Source organism: Nicotiana sylvestris, chromosome 4 (genome assembly GCF_000393655.2).
Source record: "Nicotiana sylvestris chromosome 4, ASM39365v2, whole genome shotgun sequence".
Classification (NCBI taxonomy): Eukaryota; Viridiplantae; Streptophyta; class Magnoliopsida; order Solanales; family Solanaceae; genus Nicotiana; species Nicotiana sylvestris.
The window spans coordinates 164,080,255-164,097,767 of NC_091060.1; the positions used below are offsets into that span (position 1 = coordinate 164,080,255).

Below are 17,513 nucleotides of genomic sequence, written 5' to 3' on the forward strand. Positions count from 1 at the left end.
CCTAAATCTAAAAACAAAACAAAACAAAAGATGAAATATCTATGGATGGAATTAACATACCACTAATAATGATGCAAGTGATGAAATGAGGGAAAACTTTGAGAACAATGGGGAAATTTACTGTGCAAGCTTGGCTTTAGGGCTCAGAAGGTCGAAAAGTCTAAAAAGATGCAAGAAGCCCTATTTATACTTTTACCCATAGGGCCCAGATTTCTACCTGACTGCGGCCGCATAATTTTGATGTGGTCCGCACTCCTTACCTTCCCTTAGGAAGTCACGCTGCGGACATCACAACAATGAGTGCGGCCGCAGCACTCGTGCGGACCGCACAAAAATGTGTGCGACTGCAATTCCTTAAGAATTTTTGACAGGCCAACTTCAGAGATTATGCACTTTGACACTTAGCCAAATTTTTCATGCATAGTCCCTGCAATGCACACCCATTCCTGCATACACTTCAAAATTGGTTAGCACAAAACCAAGCCTATCTAAAAGAAGAAAAAGAAAAGAAAGAAAAAGACATGGTTTGCCTCCCAAGAAGCGTCTGATTTAACGTTGCGGCACAATGCAAATTACCAATCATTCTAAATGAAGAACCACCACAATGTGGCCATCATCAACCTTGCCAAGATAATATTTAACACGGTGGCCATTGACTCTAAAAACCTCATCATTCTTATTTTTCAAATCTAGAGCACCAAAGGGGGTTACATTCACTACTTCAAAGGGCCCACTCCATTTTGATTTCAACTTGCCCGAAAATATCCTTAACCGGGAATTGAACAATAGCACAAGATCACCTTCTTTGAACTCCTTGTTGTGGATGTACTTGTCATGGAGGTACTTCATCTTCTCCTTGTAAAGGGACGGACTTATGTAAACATGATACCAGAATTCATAAAGTTCATTCAATTGTGACACCCTTAGGTTTGCTGCGACAACCCACTCAAGGTTCAACTTTTTCAAAGCCCACATGGCCTTATGCTCGAGTTCTACCGAAAGATGGCACCAATAGATATGGAGACATCTCAATCGACATCTTGTAGGCCATCCTATAAGCTCAAAGAGCATCATCAAGTTTTCTTGACCAATCCGTCCGGTTGGCATTGACAGTCTTTGACAAAATACTCTTGATCTCCCTATTGGAGACTTCAACTTATCTGCTTGCTTGAGGATGGTAGGGAGCCGATAGTTAGTGAGTGACACCATACTTTGTGAGTAAGTTATCAAAAGCTCAGTTGCAAAAATGTGAACCCCCATCACTAATAATGGCCCTCGGATTACAAAACCCTGTAAAGATGCTTTTCTTTAAGAATGCCACCACACTCCTCGCTTCTTTGTTGGGAAAAACAACAGCCTTAACCCACTTGGAAACATAATCAACCACGACTAGAATGTAGGTGTTCCCACAAGAACTAACAAACGAACCCATAAAATCAATACCCCATATGTCGAAGATGTCTATCTCCAAAATGGTGGTGAGAGGCATTTCATTCTTCTTAGAGATCCCACCGGCCCTTTTACATTCATCACAATGCTTGACAAGCTCACTAGCATACTTGTAGAGCGTAGGCCAATAGAATCCGCAACTCAAAACTTTTGCCGCCATTCTTGCTCCACCATGGTGACCACCATACGATGAAGAGTGGCAAGCCTCAAGAATACCCACTTGTTCTTCCTCCGGCAAACATCGCCGGATCAAACCATCGGTATATACCCGAAAGAGATAAGGCTCATCCCAATAATAATCAAGGCAATCCCATTTGAGTTTCTTCCTTTGGTTTGAAGAGAACTCATTCGGGACAATGCCTCTCACAAGATAGTTGGCCAAATCAGCAAACCATGGCATCCCGATCATTAAAACGGGTAGAAATTGCTCGTCGGGAAATGAATCATTGATCTCAAGGCCGTTATAAGGCCTCCCCTCCTCCTCCAATCGGGACAAGTGGTCCGTCACTTGATTTTCATTACTCTTGTGGTCTTGAATCTCTAGATTAAACTCTTGCAATAGAAGCACCCACCACATCAACCTTGCCTTAGAATATTTCTTTCTCATCAAATACCGAAGCGCCGCATGGTCGGTGTGAACAATCACCTTAGTACCCCTCAAATGCAGTTGAAATTTCTCCATAGCAAAGACAATAGCTAGTAGCTCCTTTTCGGTCACTGTGTAGTTAACTTGGGCATCATTCATGGTCTTGCTAGCATAGCAGACCGGATGGAATATTTTGTTGATCCTTTGCCCCAACACCACTCCAACCGCAACAGCATTAGCATCACACATGAGCTCAAAAGGCAAGCTCCAATCCGGTGGGGTAATAATATGAGTAGGAGCCAACTTGAACTTAAGCAACTCGAATGCCTTCATACAATCTTCATTGAAATGGAACTTGGAATCCTTCTCCAAAAGTTTATACAATGGGTTTACCACCTTGAAATATTCCTTGATGAAACAGAGATAGAAAACTGCATGACCCAAGAAGCTCCTCACTCCCTTCACGGATGTAGGGGGAGGGAGTTTGGATATCACCTCAATCTTGGCCTTATCAACCTCAATACCATGATTTAAATTTTTTTGGACGAGGACAATGCCTTCCTCAACCATGAAGTGACTCTTCTCCCAATTTAACACCAAATTAGTCTCCTCACATCTAGCTAAGACCCTATCCAAATTGTTCAAGCAATCATCAAAAGAGTTTCCAACCACGGAGAAATCATACATGAAGACCTCAAGAATATCCTCTACCATATCGGTAAAAATGACCATCATACATCGTTAAAAAGTCACTGGTGCATTACATAAACTAAATGGCATCCGTGAGAATGCAAAAGTACCATAGGGACAAGTGAAGGTCGTCTTTTCTTGATTCTCCGAAGCAATGAGAATTTAATTGTAGCCAGAATACCCATCGAGGAAACAATTGAAAGCACGCCCGGCCAACCTATCAAGCATTTGATCAAGGAAGGGAAGTGGGAAATGATATTTTCTTGTAACTTTATTGAGCTTGCGATAGTCCATACACACCTTCCAACTGATCACCTTCCTTGTAGGAATCAACTCGTTCTTGTCATTGGTAACCATAGTCAAGCCCCCTTTCTTTGGGACACATTGCACCGGAGAAGTCCATGAACTATCGGAAATGGGGTACACAACCCCGGCATCTAACCACTTTATGATCTCCTTCTTGACCACCTCTTGAATTGATTCATTTAGCCTCCTTTGATGTTCAACGTACGGTTTGGCACCCTCCTCCAAAATAATCTTGTGTATGCAAAAGGGGGGCTTATGCCACGGATATCTACCAGAGTCCATCTGATTGCTTTTTTCCTCCTTTGTAGCACTTCCAATATGGACTCTACCTGCATGTTAGTTAAGCAAGAAGAAAGGATAACCGATAAAGTAGAAAAAGGGCCATGGAATTCATACCTGAGATGCAGAGGCAATGGCTTTAACTCCAAGGTAGGAGGCTCCTTGATTGAGGGCTTTGTTGGAGGAGTCTTCTGGTTTTCAAGATCCAAAGATAGCTTTCGGGGCTCATAAGTATACGGCCTCATGCCTTGCAATGTATTTACACACTCCACATAGCCATCACTCTCTTCATCCTCATCAAGGTTAAGCAATACGGCTTCCAATTTGTCTTCAAAGTTTATTGTGGCACTACCATCATCCACAATCACGTCCGTCATCAAATCCACGAACGAACAAACTTCATTACTATTCAGTTGCCTCATTGATTTTCACACATGGAAGATCACATTTTCGTCACCTACCCGGAAAGTGAGCTCACCGGCTTCCACATTAACAAGAGCCTTACTCATAGCAAGGAAATGTCTACCCAAAATAATAGGAACCTCGTAGTCTACTTCACAATCAATAATCACAAGGTCTGCTGGGAGGATGAACTTTTCACTCGAACCAATACATCATCAATAATACCCAAAGTCCTCTTCATTGTTCGATCCTCCATTTGCAACCTTATGGATGTGGGTCTTGGTTGACCAATTCCAAATGTTTTGAATACCGAATAGGGCATCAAGTTGATATTTTCCCTCAAGATCACATAATACTTTGGCAAAATTGGTGCTCCCAATAGTGCAAGGGATTGTGAAAGCACCCGGATCTTCTAACTTCGGAGCCATTGAGTGCACAATAGCACTCACTTGATGAGTCATCTTGATGGTCTCACAATTCATTGATCTTTTCTTGGTTACCAAATCCACCATGAATTTTGCATATCCTGACATTTGTTCTAATGTCTCAACTAATCGACAAACTTTTCATCATATCAATAAACTTTTTGAATTCGTTCTCACTATTTTGTTTTGCAAACTTTTGAGGGTATGGAGGAGGAGTCCTTGGCGTTTATGCCTTAGCCTTTGGCATTACTGGTTCCAGCATGTCAATCACGTGTTCCCTAGATGGGTTCACCTCTTCTTGCGTCTCCTCCATACTTTCATCTATATCAATTCTCGCTTCTTCATTAGCTTGAACCATATTGTTTGGGATTTCATCTTCTTGAACCACAACATCTTAATCCACAATCCTTCTTTGATTTGAGGTGGTTTTATCTCCACCATTTCCACTTCTAGTAGTCATGGCCATAGCATGTCCCCTATTATTCCCACCCTTTGGGTTTACCACCATATCACTAGGTAGTGCCCCCTTAGGACGAGTGTTCAAAGCTTGTGAGATTTGGCTTAATTGAACCTCCAAATTACAAATAGAAGTGTTGTGCGAGGTTACTTGAGCATCAGAGTCGGCATCCTTCTCCATCATCTGTTGAAACATGTTTTCAATTTTACCCATCTCATTGGAAGAAGAGCTTGGGCCTTGAGAAGGATAGAGAGGTGGATTGCTTGGTTGTTAGAACATCGGGGGCCTTTGAAAACCCCACCCCCGGTTGTTGTATTTGTTGCTCCACCCTCCTTGGTTATTTCCTCCCCAATTGTTTTGATTGTTGCCACCCCAATTGCCTTGATTAACCTCATTGCCTTGATTTCCTTGATTGTTCTAGTTTCCATGATTAGGATTGCCACCACTCCAATTGCCTTGGTGGTTTTGGTTGTTCCAATTACCTTGATGCCATTGTGACCTCCATTGTTGTTGATTTTGTCCTTGAGCATTGTTTCTTTGACCTTGATAATTGTTGACATATTGAACTTTTTCTTCTTGTTCATTGAATGAATCACCTTGTTTATAACCACTATCATCTTGCATGAATTGTTCCGGATGGTTTTGGATTTGTTGACCTTGTTTCCATCTCTTGTTTACCATCAAATTCACACCTTTTATTGCATTCACTTGTTTCAGCCCTTGAAATTGTTGAAGCTGAGCTTTGGCCAATTGGTTTATGGTGGTTGTCAACTCGGAAATTGCTTGCCCATGATCATGTAGCTCTGTGTGTATATGAATAACATTAGGGTCACCTTGCGAAACATTGGCTCTACTTTGCCATGCCGAAGAGGTATCTGCCATCTCATCAAGAATTTCACAAGCTTCGGCATATGGCATGTTCATGAAGTCCCCCATCCCTCGAGGTGGTTAACCACACATTGGTTTATTGTATTGATCCCCCTGCAGAAGTCCTGTTGGATCATGTCCTCAGTCATATCATTGTTCGGCACTATTTAACCATGGTACGATATCTCTCCTAAATCTCATGCAATGGCTTATTAGTTTCTTGCTTGAATGCAAGATTCTCATCCCGAAGCATCGCCATATGTGGAGATGAACTTCTCCGCCAACTCATCCCAAGTGTGGATGGAATGATTGGGAAATCTCTCTAACCAGTCCAATGCCTTTCCCCATAGAGAAAAGGGAAATAACCTCAACCGCAGCGCGTCTTCGGAGACATTGGTTTGCTTGATCCCCCAACAAGTATCGACGAACCCTTTAAGATGCTTGTAAGCATTTTGACTTGGAGCCCCGGTGAAGAATCCCCGTTGCTCAAGTAGTGTAAGCATCACATTGGTGATTTGGAAGTTGCCCGCCCTAATGTGGGGCGGGACTATAGCACTTGCATAACCCTCGTTCGATAGTTGTCGGTGTGCTGCTGCTCTTAGTGGAGGTAAGGGAGGGACGGGAACATTATCTTGAGGCAGGCAGCCTCGTCTATTTGCTTGAGGTTCAAGAGGAACCTCCTCAACTTGATCATCATCCAATTCCTCCCCCAATGACACATTTTCGATGGGCTCATTTTTTAAAGCAATTTTCGTACCTAAAAGCAATTCAAAAACAAAATTAGTGACTCAGAAGGAAAATAAGACAAAACATACAAAAACCTAGATATATAGCTAAATCCGTTTAACTCCCCGGCAACGACGCCAAAGATTGATGTCGCCCAAACTCACACCACAATTAGGTAGTGAGGCGGTTGAAGCAATAACAAAAACCAACGCGAGTCGGGGTCGATTCCTCAGGGAGTTAGAAGGTGTATACCTAGTGTAATTGTATAATGTGCCTCAATTTTCACTTCCACATTCTTGTTTGATGTTTCTATTTCTACTGTATACTATTGATGAGAAATAATAAACTAGAAGAAAATATTTTTGATTTTGGTTGTTTTTCAAATGATAAAGGATCTAGGGTTGTGACTTCTACCTAGGTGGCTACCTAATGGGTTGTAAACTATAGGGGAAGTTTGATTAATCGGGATCATAATATAGAAATCACACGCAATTGCTCACTCTATACCTCTGTAGTTTGAGTGATTTTGCTCAATTTGACTTTCTCAAGCCCAAATGGGTATTGCACAAATCAAGTGATATATGCTCAAGTCGGGTCGTACTATCTCTAGATTTGACCATTTAATTGGGGCTATCAATTTTTTGAGTTCACCCAATTCACCCAATTCCTTGTTAGCTAAGTTTTCCTAAACTTAGTCTCTCTTTCTCAAGTAATGACTAGGTCAAATAGGCATGAATTAATGCTTGCAACCATTAATTCTAGAATTCAAGCATAAACAAGGCTAAATATCACTAATCCAATCACATACAACCCCTAAAATTAAATACCCATTAAGTACCCACACTAGGGTTGAGCCACAACCCTAGCTAAAGATTTAGCTACTCATGAAAAATAATGAAATACAAGAAGAAATTGAAATAGAAAGCATAATAATTGATTAGACAAAGAAAATCTAGTGTTTAGAAGTTAATCTAATAGAAAATTACTCAAAGAAGTTAAGAAAATGGCTCAGGTGCACTTCTGGAAACTAAACTTAACCTAAAAGGGATAAAAAGTACTATTTATACTAAGTTGAAAATATTTGACAAAAATACCCCTGCAAAGCTTGTGCAGCCGCATAATTCTGGTGCGGTCCGCACAATGGGCTTTTGTGGCTGCACAATTATCGTGCGGTCCACAGTCTTGGGAATTTGGACTTGGAACATCTGGCTTCTCCGATCCTCATAAAAGTTGGTGCGGCTGCACAAAAGTGATGTGGTCCGCACTCTTCTGCTTTTGGACTTGAAACAGCTCTCTGATTCTTTAATCTTGCGGATTGCATAATAATGACTGCGGCCGCAATTGACCTCCTGCGGCCACACGATTTCTGTGCGGTCCGCACTCCTTGAGATGGCCAAAGCACTACTTTCTGAATCTCCCTTCTGCGGCCGCACTGCTAGCCTTTTTGCCATGTTTTGGTTCTTGTTTACTTATGACTCCTTTATGAGTTGATTTTGACTTCTTTGGCTCGTTTCCCAATATTCCTGCAAGTAAGCACATTTTGTTAGTTTCCGGGAATACCTTTAAGCATTTTTTAGCTTAAACGCAAGTAAACAAGAGCAAATAAGCGGTCAAAAATACCCTACTTATCAGTTGGAGGAGTTGAAGATGTATCAAAAGTTTCGTTAGTCATGTTATCAGATTCAATATCAACCAGACATAAACCCTAGGTCATGCAAACAGAAATATGAAGATATAATGATAAGTGAAGTTGATGTTACCAATCTCTTTCGCAACCGAAAAGAGCTACAGCCTTCAAATAAAAAACACCTTAAAAGCCGTCGTAGAACTCCGATACGACAAAACTCTAATTTTAGTCGAAATCTTTGAAGTAGTCTGAAAGCAAAATTCACCGTTGCAATGCACCGGAGTAGATGAGAGAACACAGATACTGGAGAACTCAGGCAAAGAATCGAACATAGAATCCAACACCAAACCACGAACAACGAATGAAATCAAAAATCAGAGGAAGTACGAAAAACCCGATGAGAGAAGAAGAGTGTAGCATCGATCGAATTCATAGCATGAGATTTACTGGGATCTCCACTCTGATAACATGTAAACGTGAAGAAATGAGGTAAACGAAGAATGGGAGATTCTAGGGTTTACACCATGTTTAGAGAGTCAGAAGCTTCGAGACTTTGTCTCTTCTGTGTATTGAGAAAACTGAATCAGAGAGTTGTTACCACAAAGGTGGGCTTCACTATTTATAGTGACCCAAAAAAATATAAAAATATAATGGACTACTAACTATTACAAACGGGTTATTTATGCAATTGGGTGAAACATATAAATACAAAAGTAAAGTAAAGTCGGGCCCAGATATTAGCCAGAATCTAATTGGCCTATTCTAACAAAAGAAAGAAAAGATCTTCTGTATATTTATAGATAAACTGAAACTTCACGAGATAATTTTTGTCACGACCCAAGTTCGCCCTCCGTGAACTATCGTGACAGCACCTAGTCTCTACGACTAGGTAATCCTAACAAATTGCGGAAAAGAAATCAACAAAATAAAACTAGCCAAAACTGTAGAAAAATATCAAAATGAAGCATTTAAGATGTCGCTCGGCATATACAATACAACTCTCAAATTGGAACTACATTTCCCAAAACCCGGAATCTCATGAAATCACAAACTTTTGAATGTCTACCATTATCTAACTCCAGAATGTCTAAACAAAAGTAAATATATAAGGGCTATACTTTAATAGAGAATATAAAGGGACTCCTAGGTCTGCGGACGCGGCAGATATACCTTGAAGTCTCTGGGAAATCACCTCGCCTCAAGGGTAGTAGGCTGAGTCAAAGTACCTAGATCTGCACATGAAAAACATGCACTGAAAGGGCATGAGTACACCATAGCAGTACTCAGTAAGTGCCAAGCCTAACCTCGGTCGGGTAGTGACAAGGAAAGTCAGGGCCCTACTGAGGTTAAATGAAATACAAGGTATAACAGTATAGAATAAGACAACATAATTAGGTACAATAGTAAGAAGTAACACGGGAGAGAAAGAACAACAACAGCTACCACAGAGACAAATAATCACAGAAGGAATACAACTCAACACAGAGATAACAACTGGGGATCTCCCAGGATACCATCCTGTAGTCCCAAATATAAATATCTAGTGGATCTCACGAGTGTCGTCTCGTAGTCCAACTCATAGTGCGCGGGGATCTCCCGGAATACCGATCCGTAGTCCCAAATGTAAATACTCAGTGCTGGGGGGAATCTACCGGGTGCAGTCCCGTAGTTCCAATATAAAAGTGCAGGGGGATCTTCCGGAATACCGATCCGTAGTCCAAAGTAAACATGCAGGGAAGATCTCCTGGGATACCGCCCCGTAGTCCTAAAGTAAACACATAGCAACAACATGAAGAATACACAATTCAATTCAAATTCCATTCCAAGGTAAAATAGGTATTTCTAGCCTAGCATGCTGCACATAATCCAAATAAGGCAGTTTGAGCAAGTAAAGCAATTAAGTCAATTAGACATGTTTCCCTAAGCTAATAACATGCTTAAATTACAAGTAGTATAAACAGGAAAGGAAACACGATTACAGTTACTTAATGAAAACCGGATTTTCAACAATTAGCACAAGTACACACTCGTCACCTCACATACAAGGCATTTCAAATATCAATAATACCAAATCCTAAGGGGAGTTTCCCCCACACAAGGTTAGGCAAGCCACTTACCTCGAATCAGCTCAAAATCAACTTGAACTCACGCTCTTGCCATGAGTACTCAACTCCAAATGGCCTAAATCTACTCAAATCAATTGTATAATGTAAATATAACTTCAAGTAACTGATTCCACTAATTAATTCTAAGTTAATACGCGAAATTAGGAAAAATGACAAAAATGCCCCTCGGCCCCATGTCTCGGAATCGGGTAAAATTTTCAAATTCAGAATCCACATACTCTCACGATTTCATTTATACCAAAATTATTCCAATCCGACATCAAAATCTAGATCAAAACCCCAAAATTAGGCCTAAGAACTTTTCTCCACTTTTCCTCAATTTTCATCCCAAATCCGAAATTAAATGACGAAACTAAGATTAGATTATAGGAATACAACTAGAAAGGGATTAGGAATCGTTACCCACTGATTTCCTCTTCAAAATCCTCCTAAAATCACCTTCTCTCGAGCTCCAATCGATTTTCTAACTTTTGATTTCAAACCCTCGAAATGTCTTATTTTGGCCCAGCAAATCTGCTTCTGCGGCCAAGGGACCGCACTTGCGGTCCCGTTTCTGTGGAAAATAAACCGCACCCAATAACTCATTAAAACCCGGACTCCCGCACCTGCGACCAACTTACCGCATCTACGGTCTCGCAGGTGCGAGCAACATTCCGTACCTACGACTTCTGGCTTTCCCTCATCTGGACACATCTGTGGCTGCCCACATGCTTTTGCGGTTCCGCACTTGCGATCCCCAATCCGCATGTGCGGTTATGACAGTAGTCCAACAGTTTTAGCTGCACACTCTAACTCTCAACTTCCCTTCAACCATCCGGAATCATCCCGAGGCCCCCGGGACCTCAACCAAAAGCACGAACAAGTCATATACCTCTATCCAAACTTATACAAATCTTCAAAATGCCTCAAACAACATCGAATTGACCAATTAGCATTGAATTCAAGCCTAAGAACTTCAAAACTTACAAATTACGCTTTCGATTAAAAAGTCTATCAAACCTCGTCCGAATGACCTGAAATTTTGCACACACGTCACATTCAACACTACGGAGCTACTCCAACTTCCAAAATTCCATTCCGACCCTTAGATCAAAATCTCACTATCGAATCGGAAACTTCAAAAATTCAACTTTCGGCATTTCAAGCCTAAATAAGCTACGAACACAATCTGAACACGCCCCTAAGCCCGAAATCACCCAACGAAGCTAACAGGACCAACAGAATTCCATTCCGAGACCGTCTTCACACTACTCCGATCATGGTCCAAATTCTAAGACTTAATCACTCATTTAGGGACTATGGAGATCAATCCTTTCTCATAGTTATCTCTTAAGAAGTGGTGTCTAACATCTATGTGCTTATTCCTCTTATGATGAACAGGGTTCTTTGTCATCCTTATAGCACTAGTGTTATCACAGAATATAGGAATGCAACCAACTTTAATGCCAAAATCTACCAACTATTGTTTGATCCATAGCAGTTGAGCACAACAAGTGGCAACAACAACATATTTAGCCTCAGCAATGGATAAGGCCACTGAATTTTGCTTTTTAGTGGCACACGATACAAGACATGAACCAAGAAAATGAGCCATACCTAAGGTGCTTTTCCTATCCTCAAGTAAACCTGCATAATCAGCATCAGCATACCCTACTAGATTGAAATTACTACCTTTAGGGTACCAAAGACACAGATTAGTAGTGTCGTTCAAATATCTCAGTATCCTCTTGATAGCAGTCAAGTGAGATTCTTTTGGATTAGCCTGAAAGCGAGCACAAAGCCCTACACTGAAGACTATGTCAGGTCTGCTGGAAGTAAGATACAAAAGTAAACCAATCATACCCCTATACAACTTCTGATCAACAGATGAACCACGTTCATCTATGTCTAATTTAGTGGCAGTTGCAATGGGGGTGTTTATTTCCTTTGATTCATCCATTTTAAATTTTTTGATCAGCTCTTTTGCATATTTCTATCGATGGATTATGGTTTCATTTGGGCTTTGTTTGATCTGTAAGCCTAAGAAAAAGTTAAGCTCACCCATCATACTCATTTCAAATTCACTCCCCATTAATTTGGAAATATCCTTACTTAGTTTGTCAATGGTGGCCCCAAAAATTATGCCATCAACATATATTTGTACCACAAGAAGATCCTTACCTTTTTCCCTTAAGAATAGAGTACTGTCAATTTTACCTCTTTTGTATCCATGTTCAAGCAGGAATTTGGAAAGTCGTTCATACCATGCTCTAGGAGCCTGCTTGAGTCCATAAAGAGCCTTGTCTAATTTGTACACATGCTCAGGACATTCCTTGCTCTCAACCCCTGGAGGTTATTTCACAAACACTTCTTCTTTTAGGTAGCCATTCAGGAAGGCACTTTTGACATCCATCTGATGAAGAGTGAATTCCATGTGTGCTGCAAAGGCTATGAGGAGTCTTATTGCCTCTAGTCTTGCAACTGGAGCAAAAGTCTCATCATAATCTATGCCATCCTCTTGGCTATAACCTTGGACCACCAGTCTTGCCTTATTTCTTGTAACTGTTCCATCTTCATCAAGTTTGTTTCAGAAGACCCATTTTGTGCCAATTACTGATCTGTACTTGGATCTTGGAACTAGATGCTAGACTTGACTTCTCTCGAACTAATTGCGTTCATCTTGCATTGCATTTACCCAATCTGTATCCTGTAAAGCCTCAACAGCATTTTTAGGTTCAATAAGAGATAGGAAAGCATCAAAAGCACACAGATTCTTTAATTGTGATCTAGTTTTGACTCCAGAGGTTGGATCAGTAATTATGTTCTCAATAGGATGAGAACTTTTATACTTGTGAGGTTTCACAACCAACTGATTTCTACTTAATGTTTCTCCCATGTTTTGTTGCTGAGGATTAGGGTCATGAACAGGTTCCTTTAGGTGATTGGTTTTAGTTCCTCTTTGATCAGTTCCCCCTGTCAGGTCGCGCTGGATGGAAGAGCCTGTTCTATCACATGTTCCTTCTTTTGGTGCCACTTTAGCTTGTGCTGAGACTTCAGTCAAATTTTTTACCAGCCCAATAGCTTCATCTTCATGTTCATGTCTCTCAAAAAGAATGTTAGTTTCATCAAACACTACATGAACACTTTCTTCTACACACAAAGTTCTTTTATTGAACACTTTATATGCTTTTATATGTGAAGAATATCCCATGAATACTCCCTCATCACTTCTAGGATCAAACTTACCTAGGGAGTCCTTTCCATTATTGTGCACAAAGTACTTGCATCTAAATGCCCTAAGATGGGATATATTTGGCTTTCTCCCTTTAAGTAACTCATAGGGAGTCTTCTCTACAAGATGTCTAGTCATGCATCTATTTCTGATATAACATGCAGTGTTTACAGCCTCTGCCCAAAAGCCATGGGGCAGTTTACTAGAAAGAAGCATAGTCCTGGACAAATCTTCAAGAGTCCTATTCTTTCTTTCAACTACTCCATTTTGTGGAAGAGTCTTAGGGGTAGAGAAGTTATGATCTATACCATGCTCATCACAAGATTCAGTAAACTTAGCATTTTCAAATTCAAATCCATGATCAGACCTAATGGATGCAAGTTGATTACCTAGTTGTTTCTGAGTCTTTCTAACAAAAGCAGTAAACATGTCAAATGATTCATCTTTAGATGTTAAGAATAGTACCTAGGTAAACCTAAAATAATCATCAACAAGTACTATCACATATTTCTTAGCACTTCTACTCAATGTTTTCATTGGACCACAGAGATCCATATGAACCAGTTCCAACATCCTAGTTGTGCTTACCATTTTCTTGCATTTAAAGGATGATCTTACCTGCTTCCCCCTTGCACAGGCCTCACAGATTGTCTTCTTTGAACTTGATGTTAGGTAACTCTATCACCAAGTCCTTGGAGACTAATTTGTTGACTTGATTCAGACTTGCATGACCAAGTCTATTGTGCCACAGGAGGGGATCTTTTTCCAACACACTCAAGCAAGTGAGTTCATTTTCTGAGAGAGTAGACAAATCTACAAAGTAAATATTGTTAACCCTTTTTCCCTGCAAAACAGTCTTGTCAATGGTAAGGTTAATCACAAAGCATTTGGTGGAGGTAAATGCTACAAGGTTACCTCTGTCACATAGTTGTGATACACTGATTATGGTATATTTCAAGCCATCTATCAAGTAGACATTCTCAATGGAGTGTAAGTCTGTCTTACCTACCTTTCCAACCCCAATAATCTCACATTTCTTCCCATTTCCAAAGAAGACATTACTTCCTTTTAAGTCCTCAAGTGAAAGGAACTGGTTCTTGCTTCCAGTCATATGTTTTGAGCAACCACTATCCATTTACCATATTTGGCTACTTCCCTTCACTTGGACCTGCAAAAAGAAATCAGGGGTTAGTCTTAGGAACCCACACTAGTTTGGGTCCCTTTCTATAGGCAAAGTGGTAAATCAAATTCCTTTTAGCCCACCCAGGCAGCCAATTTTTCTTTTAAACAAAGGCTTTGTTATTTTGACAGGCCTTTTCTTTTGCATTACATTCATTTTTATAATGACTAGTCTTGCCACGGTGTATGAAAATTTTGTTTTCAGGAAGAGTGAGGTACTTGATTTTAGGGTCCCACTTAGGTGCTTAAGCCCCATATCCAAGTTCTCTCTTGTTGCTACTGTGATGTTCTTGTAGCCAAGAAAGTGCATCAGAAGCCTTATTCCATTTGCAAGTTCTGTCAAGTTCATGCTTTACCTTTCCTAGGTCTTCTTTTAAGACTCTTATGTGCTCATCTTTCCTGTACAACTCATCCTTCATATTTCTTAAGTTTTATTCTAAGGTGAGATCAGTGTGATCATCTTTCTTCTTACCTGTTCCTAATTAGTTTTAAATTTTCAGACCTAAGTTCTAGGACACTAGTGTCAAGTTAAGAACCTGGTTCTTCAACTTAGCATTTTTACTGTCACTCTCATTGGCCCTAGATTCTAGATTTTTGCACTTGGCTTTTAAGATCACACACTCCCTAGACAGCTCTTCCTTCTCATTGTTAATTATCTCAAACTCATCGATAAAGTCTAGCAATAGTTCAAACAGCCTTTCTTTGGACAGAAATTTAATCCTGTCTTTGAGATAAAGGACACTTACCTCTTGTTCATCATCTAATTCTCCGATGGCCATAAGTGCTTGTTCATCTCCAGTTTCATCTTCTGAATCCTCATCTGATGTTTCTCCCAAAGCAACAACCATAGCCTTTGTTGATTATTTGTTCCTTTTGGGTTGAACTTGTTCCTTCTTCCTATTCCTTCGTTCAACCCTTTCCTTCTTCCATTCAATTTTCCACTGAGGACAGTTCTTGATTATATGATCAGTCTTACCACATTTGTAACAATCCTCGTTGATCTGTTTCTTATGAGCCATTAGTTTGTTAAAGGTTGTACCTCTTGAAGGACTCTTTCCTCTCATTAGGTACTTTTTGAAATCCCTTGTGATCATGGCCATTTCATCATCCTCCAGATTTGCACCTTCGGCTATTATGAGAGCCAGACTCCTTTCCTTCTTGGGTGCATCCATTTTCGTGGTTTACCTTCTGAGTTTATAGGTGGTGAGGTTTCCAATCAGTTCATCCAGCTTGAGAGTAGCAATGTTTTTAGACTCCTGAATAGCAGTGATTTTGCTTTCCCAAGTCACTGGTAAGACCCTTGTCAAGATTTTCTCAACCTTTTCTTCTTCAAGGATAATTCTCCCAAGAGATTTAAGGTCATTGGTTTGTGTTGTGAACTTTGTGTACATATCCTGGATAGTTTCTCCTTCTTTCATAGTGAAATTCTCATATTGAGAATATAGTAGTGTTCCTCTTGATCTCTTTACTTGAGGAGTTCCTTCATGAGCCACTTGTAAAGTGTCCCATATCTACTTAGCAGTGGTACAACTTTGAATCCTGTTGTACTCGTCTAGACCCAGTCCACGCACAAGCTATTTTTTGGCCTTGGCATTCTTCTCCCATTTCTTCAAGTCTTCAGCAGTACAGTCAGCTCTTGTCTTTGGCATGTCCACTCCTTCAGCATTCTTCTTTGTAGTCGCCAGGGTACCATTAGTGACTATGTCCCAGAGTTCATAGTCTCCTCATATGATATGATCTCTCATCCTGTTCTTCCACCAAGAATAGTACTGACCATTAAAGAGTGGAGGCCTAGCAGTGGATTGCCCTTCCCGGTTTTCAGGTGGTGCACTCATCTTGTTCTTTTCCTAAAGTGTTAACCTTTTCAAGGATAACCCGCTCTGATACCAATTGATGTTTTAAGTGTCAATACCACACAAGAGGGGGAGTGATTTGTGTGGTACCCAATTTTCGCTTAACTGAACTATAGAAGAACCTAGTTCTTCTAAGTGTTCCAACTACTACTATTTGCGGAATAATAAATACATAAAATAAAGAATATAGAGATTTTTATGTGGAAAACACCTGGCTCAAAAGGTAAAAAAACCACGACCTACTGTTCAGTAGGATTTTCCCAAACTTCCACTAAAATCACTGAGCCAAAATAGCATTTACAAAAACTCTTTGTAAACCTAAGGATTAACACTAATCGTGTTGTAGCACACAGCCTCAACTGTTGCGGCAACTTCAAGTTAACTCTAACTTGAACACTCTAGGTACCTATACAATTGCTTCTATGAAAGCTGAAAGGTACAATGTAAAATCTCCTACTACAATTGAACTAGAATAAAAGATAGACACTCGGAACTGGTTCTTCTATCTCGTTCAAGTAGCTTCATGATTGCATACTCAAATCACGCATAAATTGCTTGCAAAATTGCCTTGCTCTTTTGCTCTCAATTTAAGTTTAACTTCTGCTTATGTGCATTACCTGTAAAAGAGAACAACACTGAAATTTAATAGGTTAGTAATCAGAGTTTGACTAGGATTCAATTGCTACTCTTTTATCGTAGAAGAGTTCATGATGATCTCAAACTCTAACACTATCTTCATCCTAAACTGTGTTCTCTTCATGTAAGGAGGCTTTCTCTCCTTATTCAATATGCAACCTTTTCGATCAGATCAGGAGATATTGCTTCTTGATCAGTTAGATTTATCTCTTTCACGTGCATCTCAGTTGTACAGGTTCATTATGATTATGCTTCACAAGATGGACCTGGTCCATGTTTGAGTTCTTTTGTCAATCTTCAAAACTTCACATGTTCTTAGGCCAACAAATTATCCCTTTTTGATGATGACAAACTCTGTGCTTTTTACTTATTTGAATCCTATAAGAACTCAGCTTAACCATCAATACAAAGTTTGGAAAATTCACTTATCATCAAGGAGCAAGTTAATTAGGTTATAAATATCACTTATTCAGAATGTGTAAAGCATAATATCTCTTCCCCCTTTTGGCATCATCAAAAAGTTGAATACAGTGTGAGTCCCAGATTTGAATAAGTACTCATGGCCATTGGGGCAACTGCAAGTGCGATCATGGTATAATCTTCAGTAATCAAGCAAATAATTTTAAACTATCAAGGAAAGATTAATATTGAACAAAAGAAAAAACAGTAGATATCATTGATAGAGATATGTTGC

General features: G+C 40.0%; 1 protein-coding gene across 1 annotated transcript; it reads right to left on the reverse strand.

The window, feature by feature from the left end:
- Positions 1-579: 579 nt before the first annotated feature.
- On the reverse strand, positions 580-1,107 carry LOC138890459 (uncharacterized). The gene has a single exon (XM_070173846.1). It carries the CDS (start codon positions 1,105-1,107, stop codon positions 580-582), a length of 528 nt encoding a protein of 175 aa, XP_070029947.1.
- Between the last annotated feature and the right edge of the window lie 16,406 nt (positions 1,108-17,513).

Coding starts and splice junctions, on each gene's coding strand:
- LOC138890459 (XM_070173846.1), bottom strand. CDS start 1,107: ATGCCAACCGGACGGATTGGTCAAGAAAACTTGATGATGCTCTTTGAG.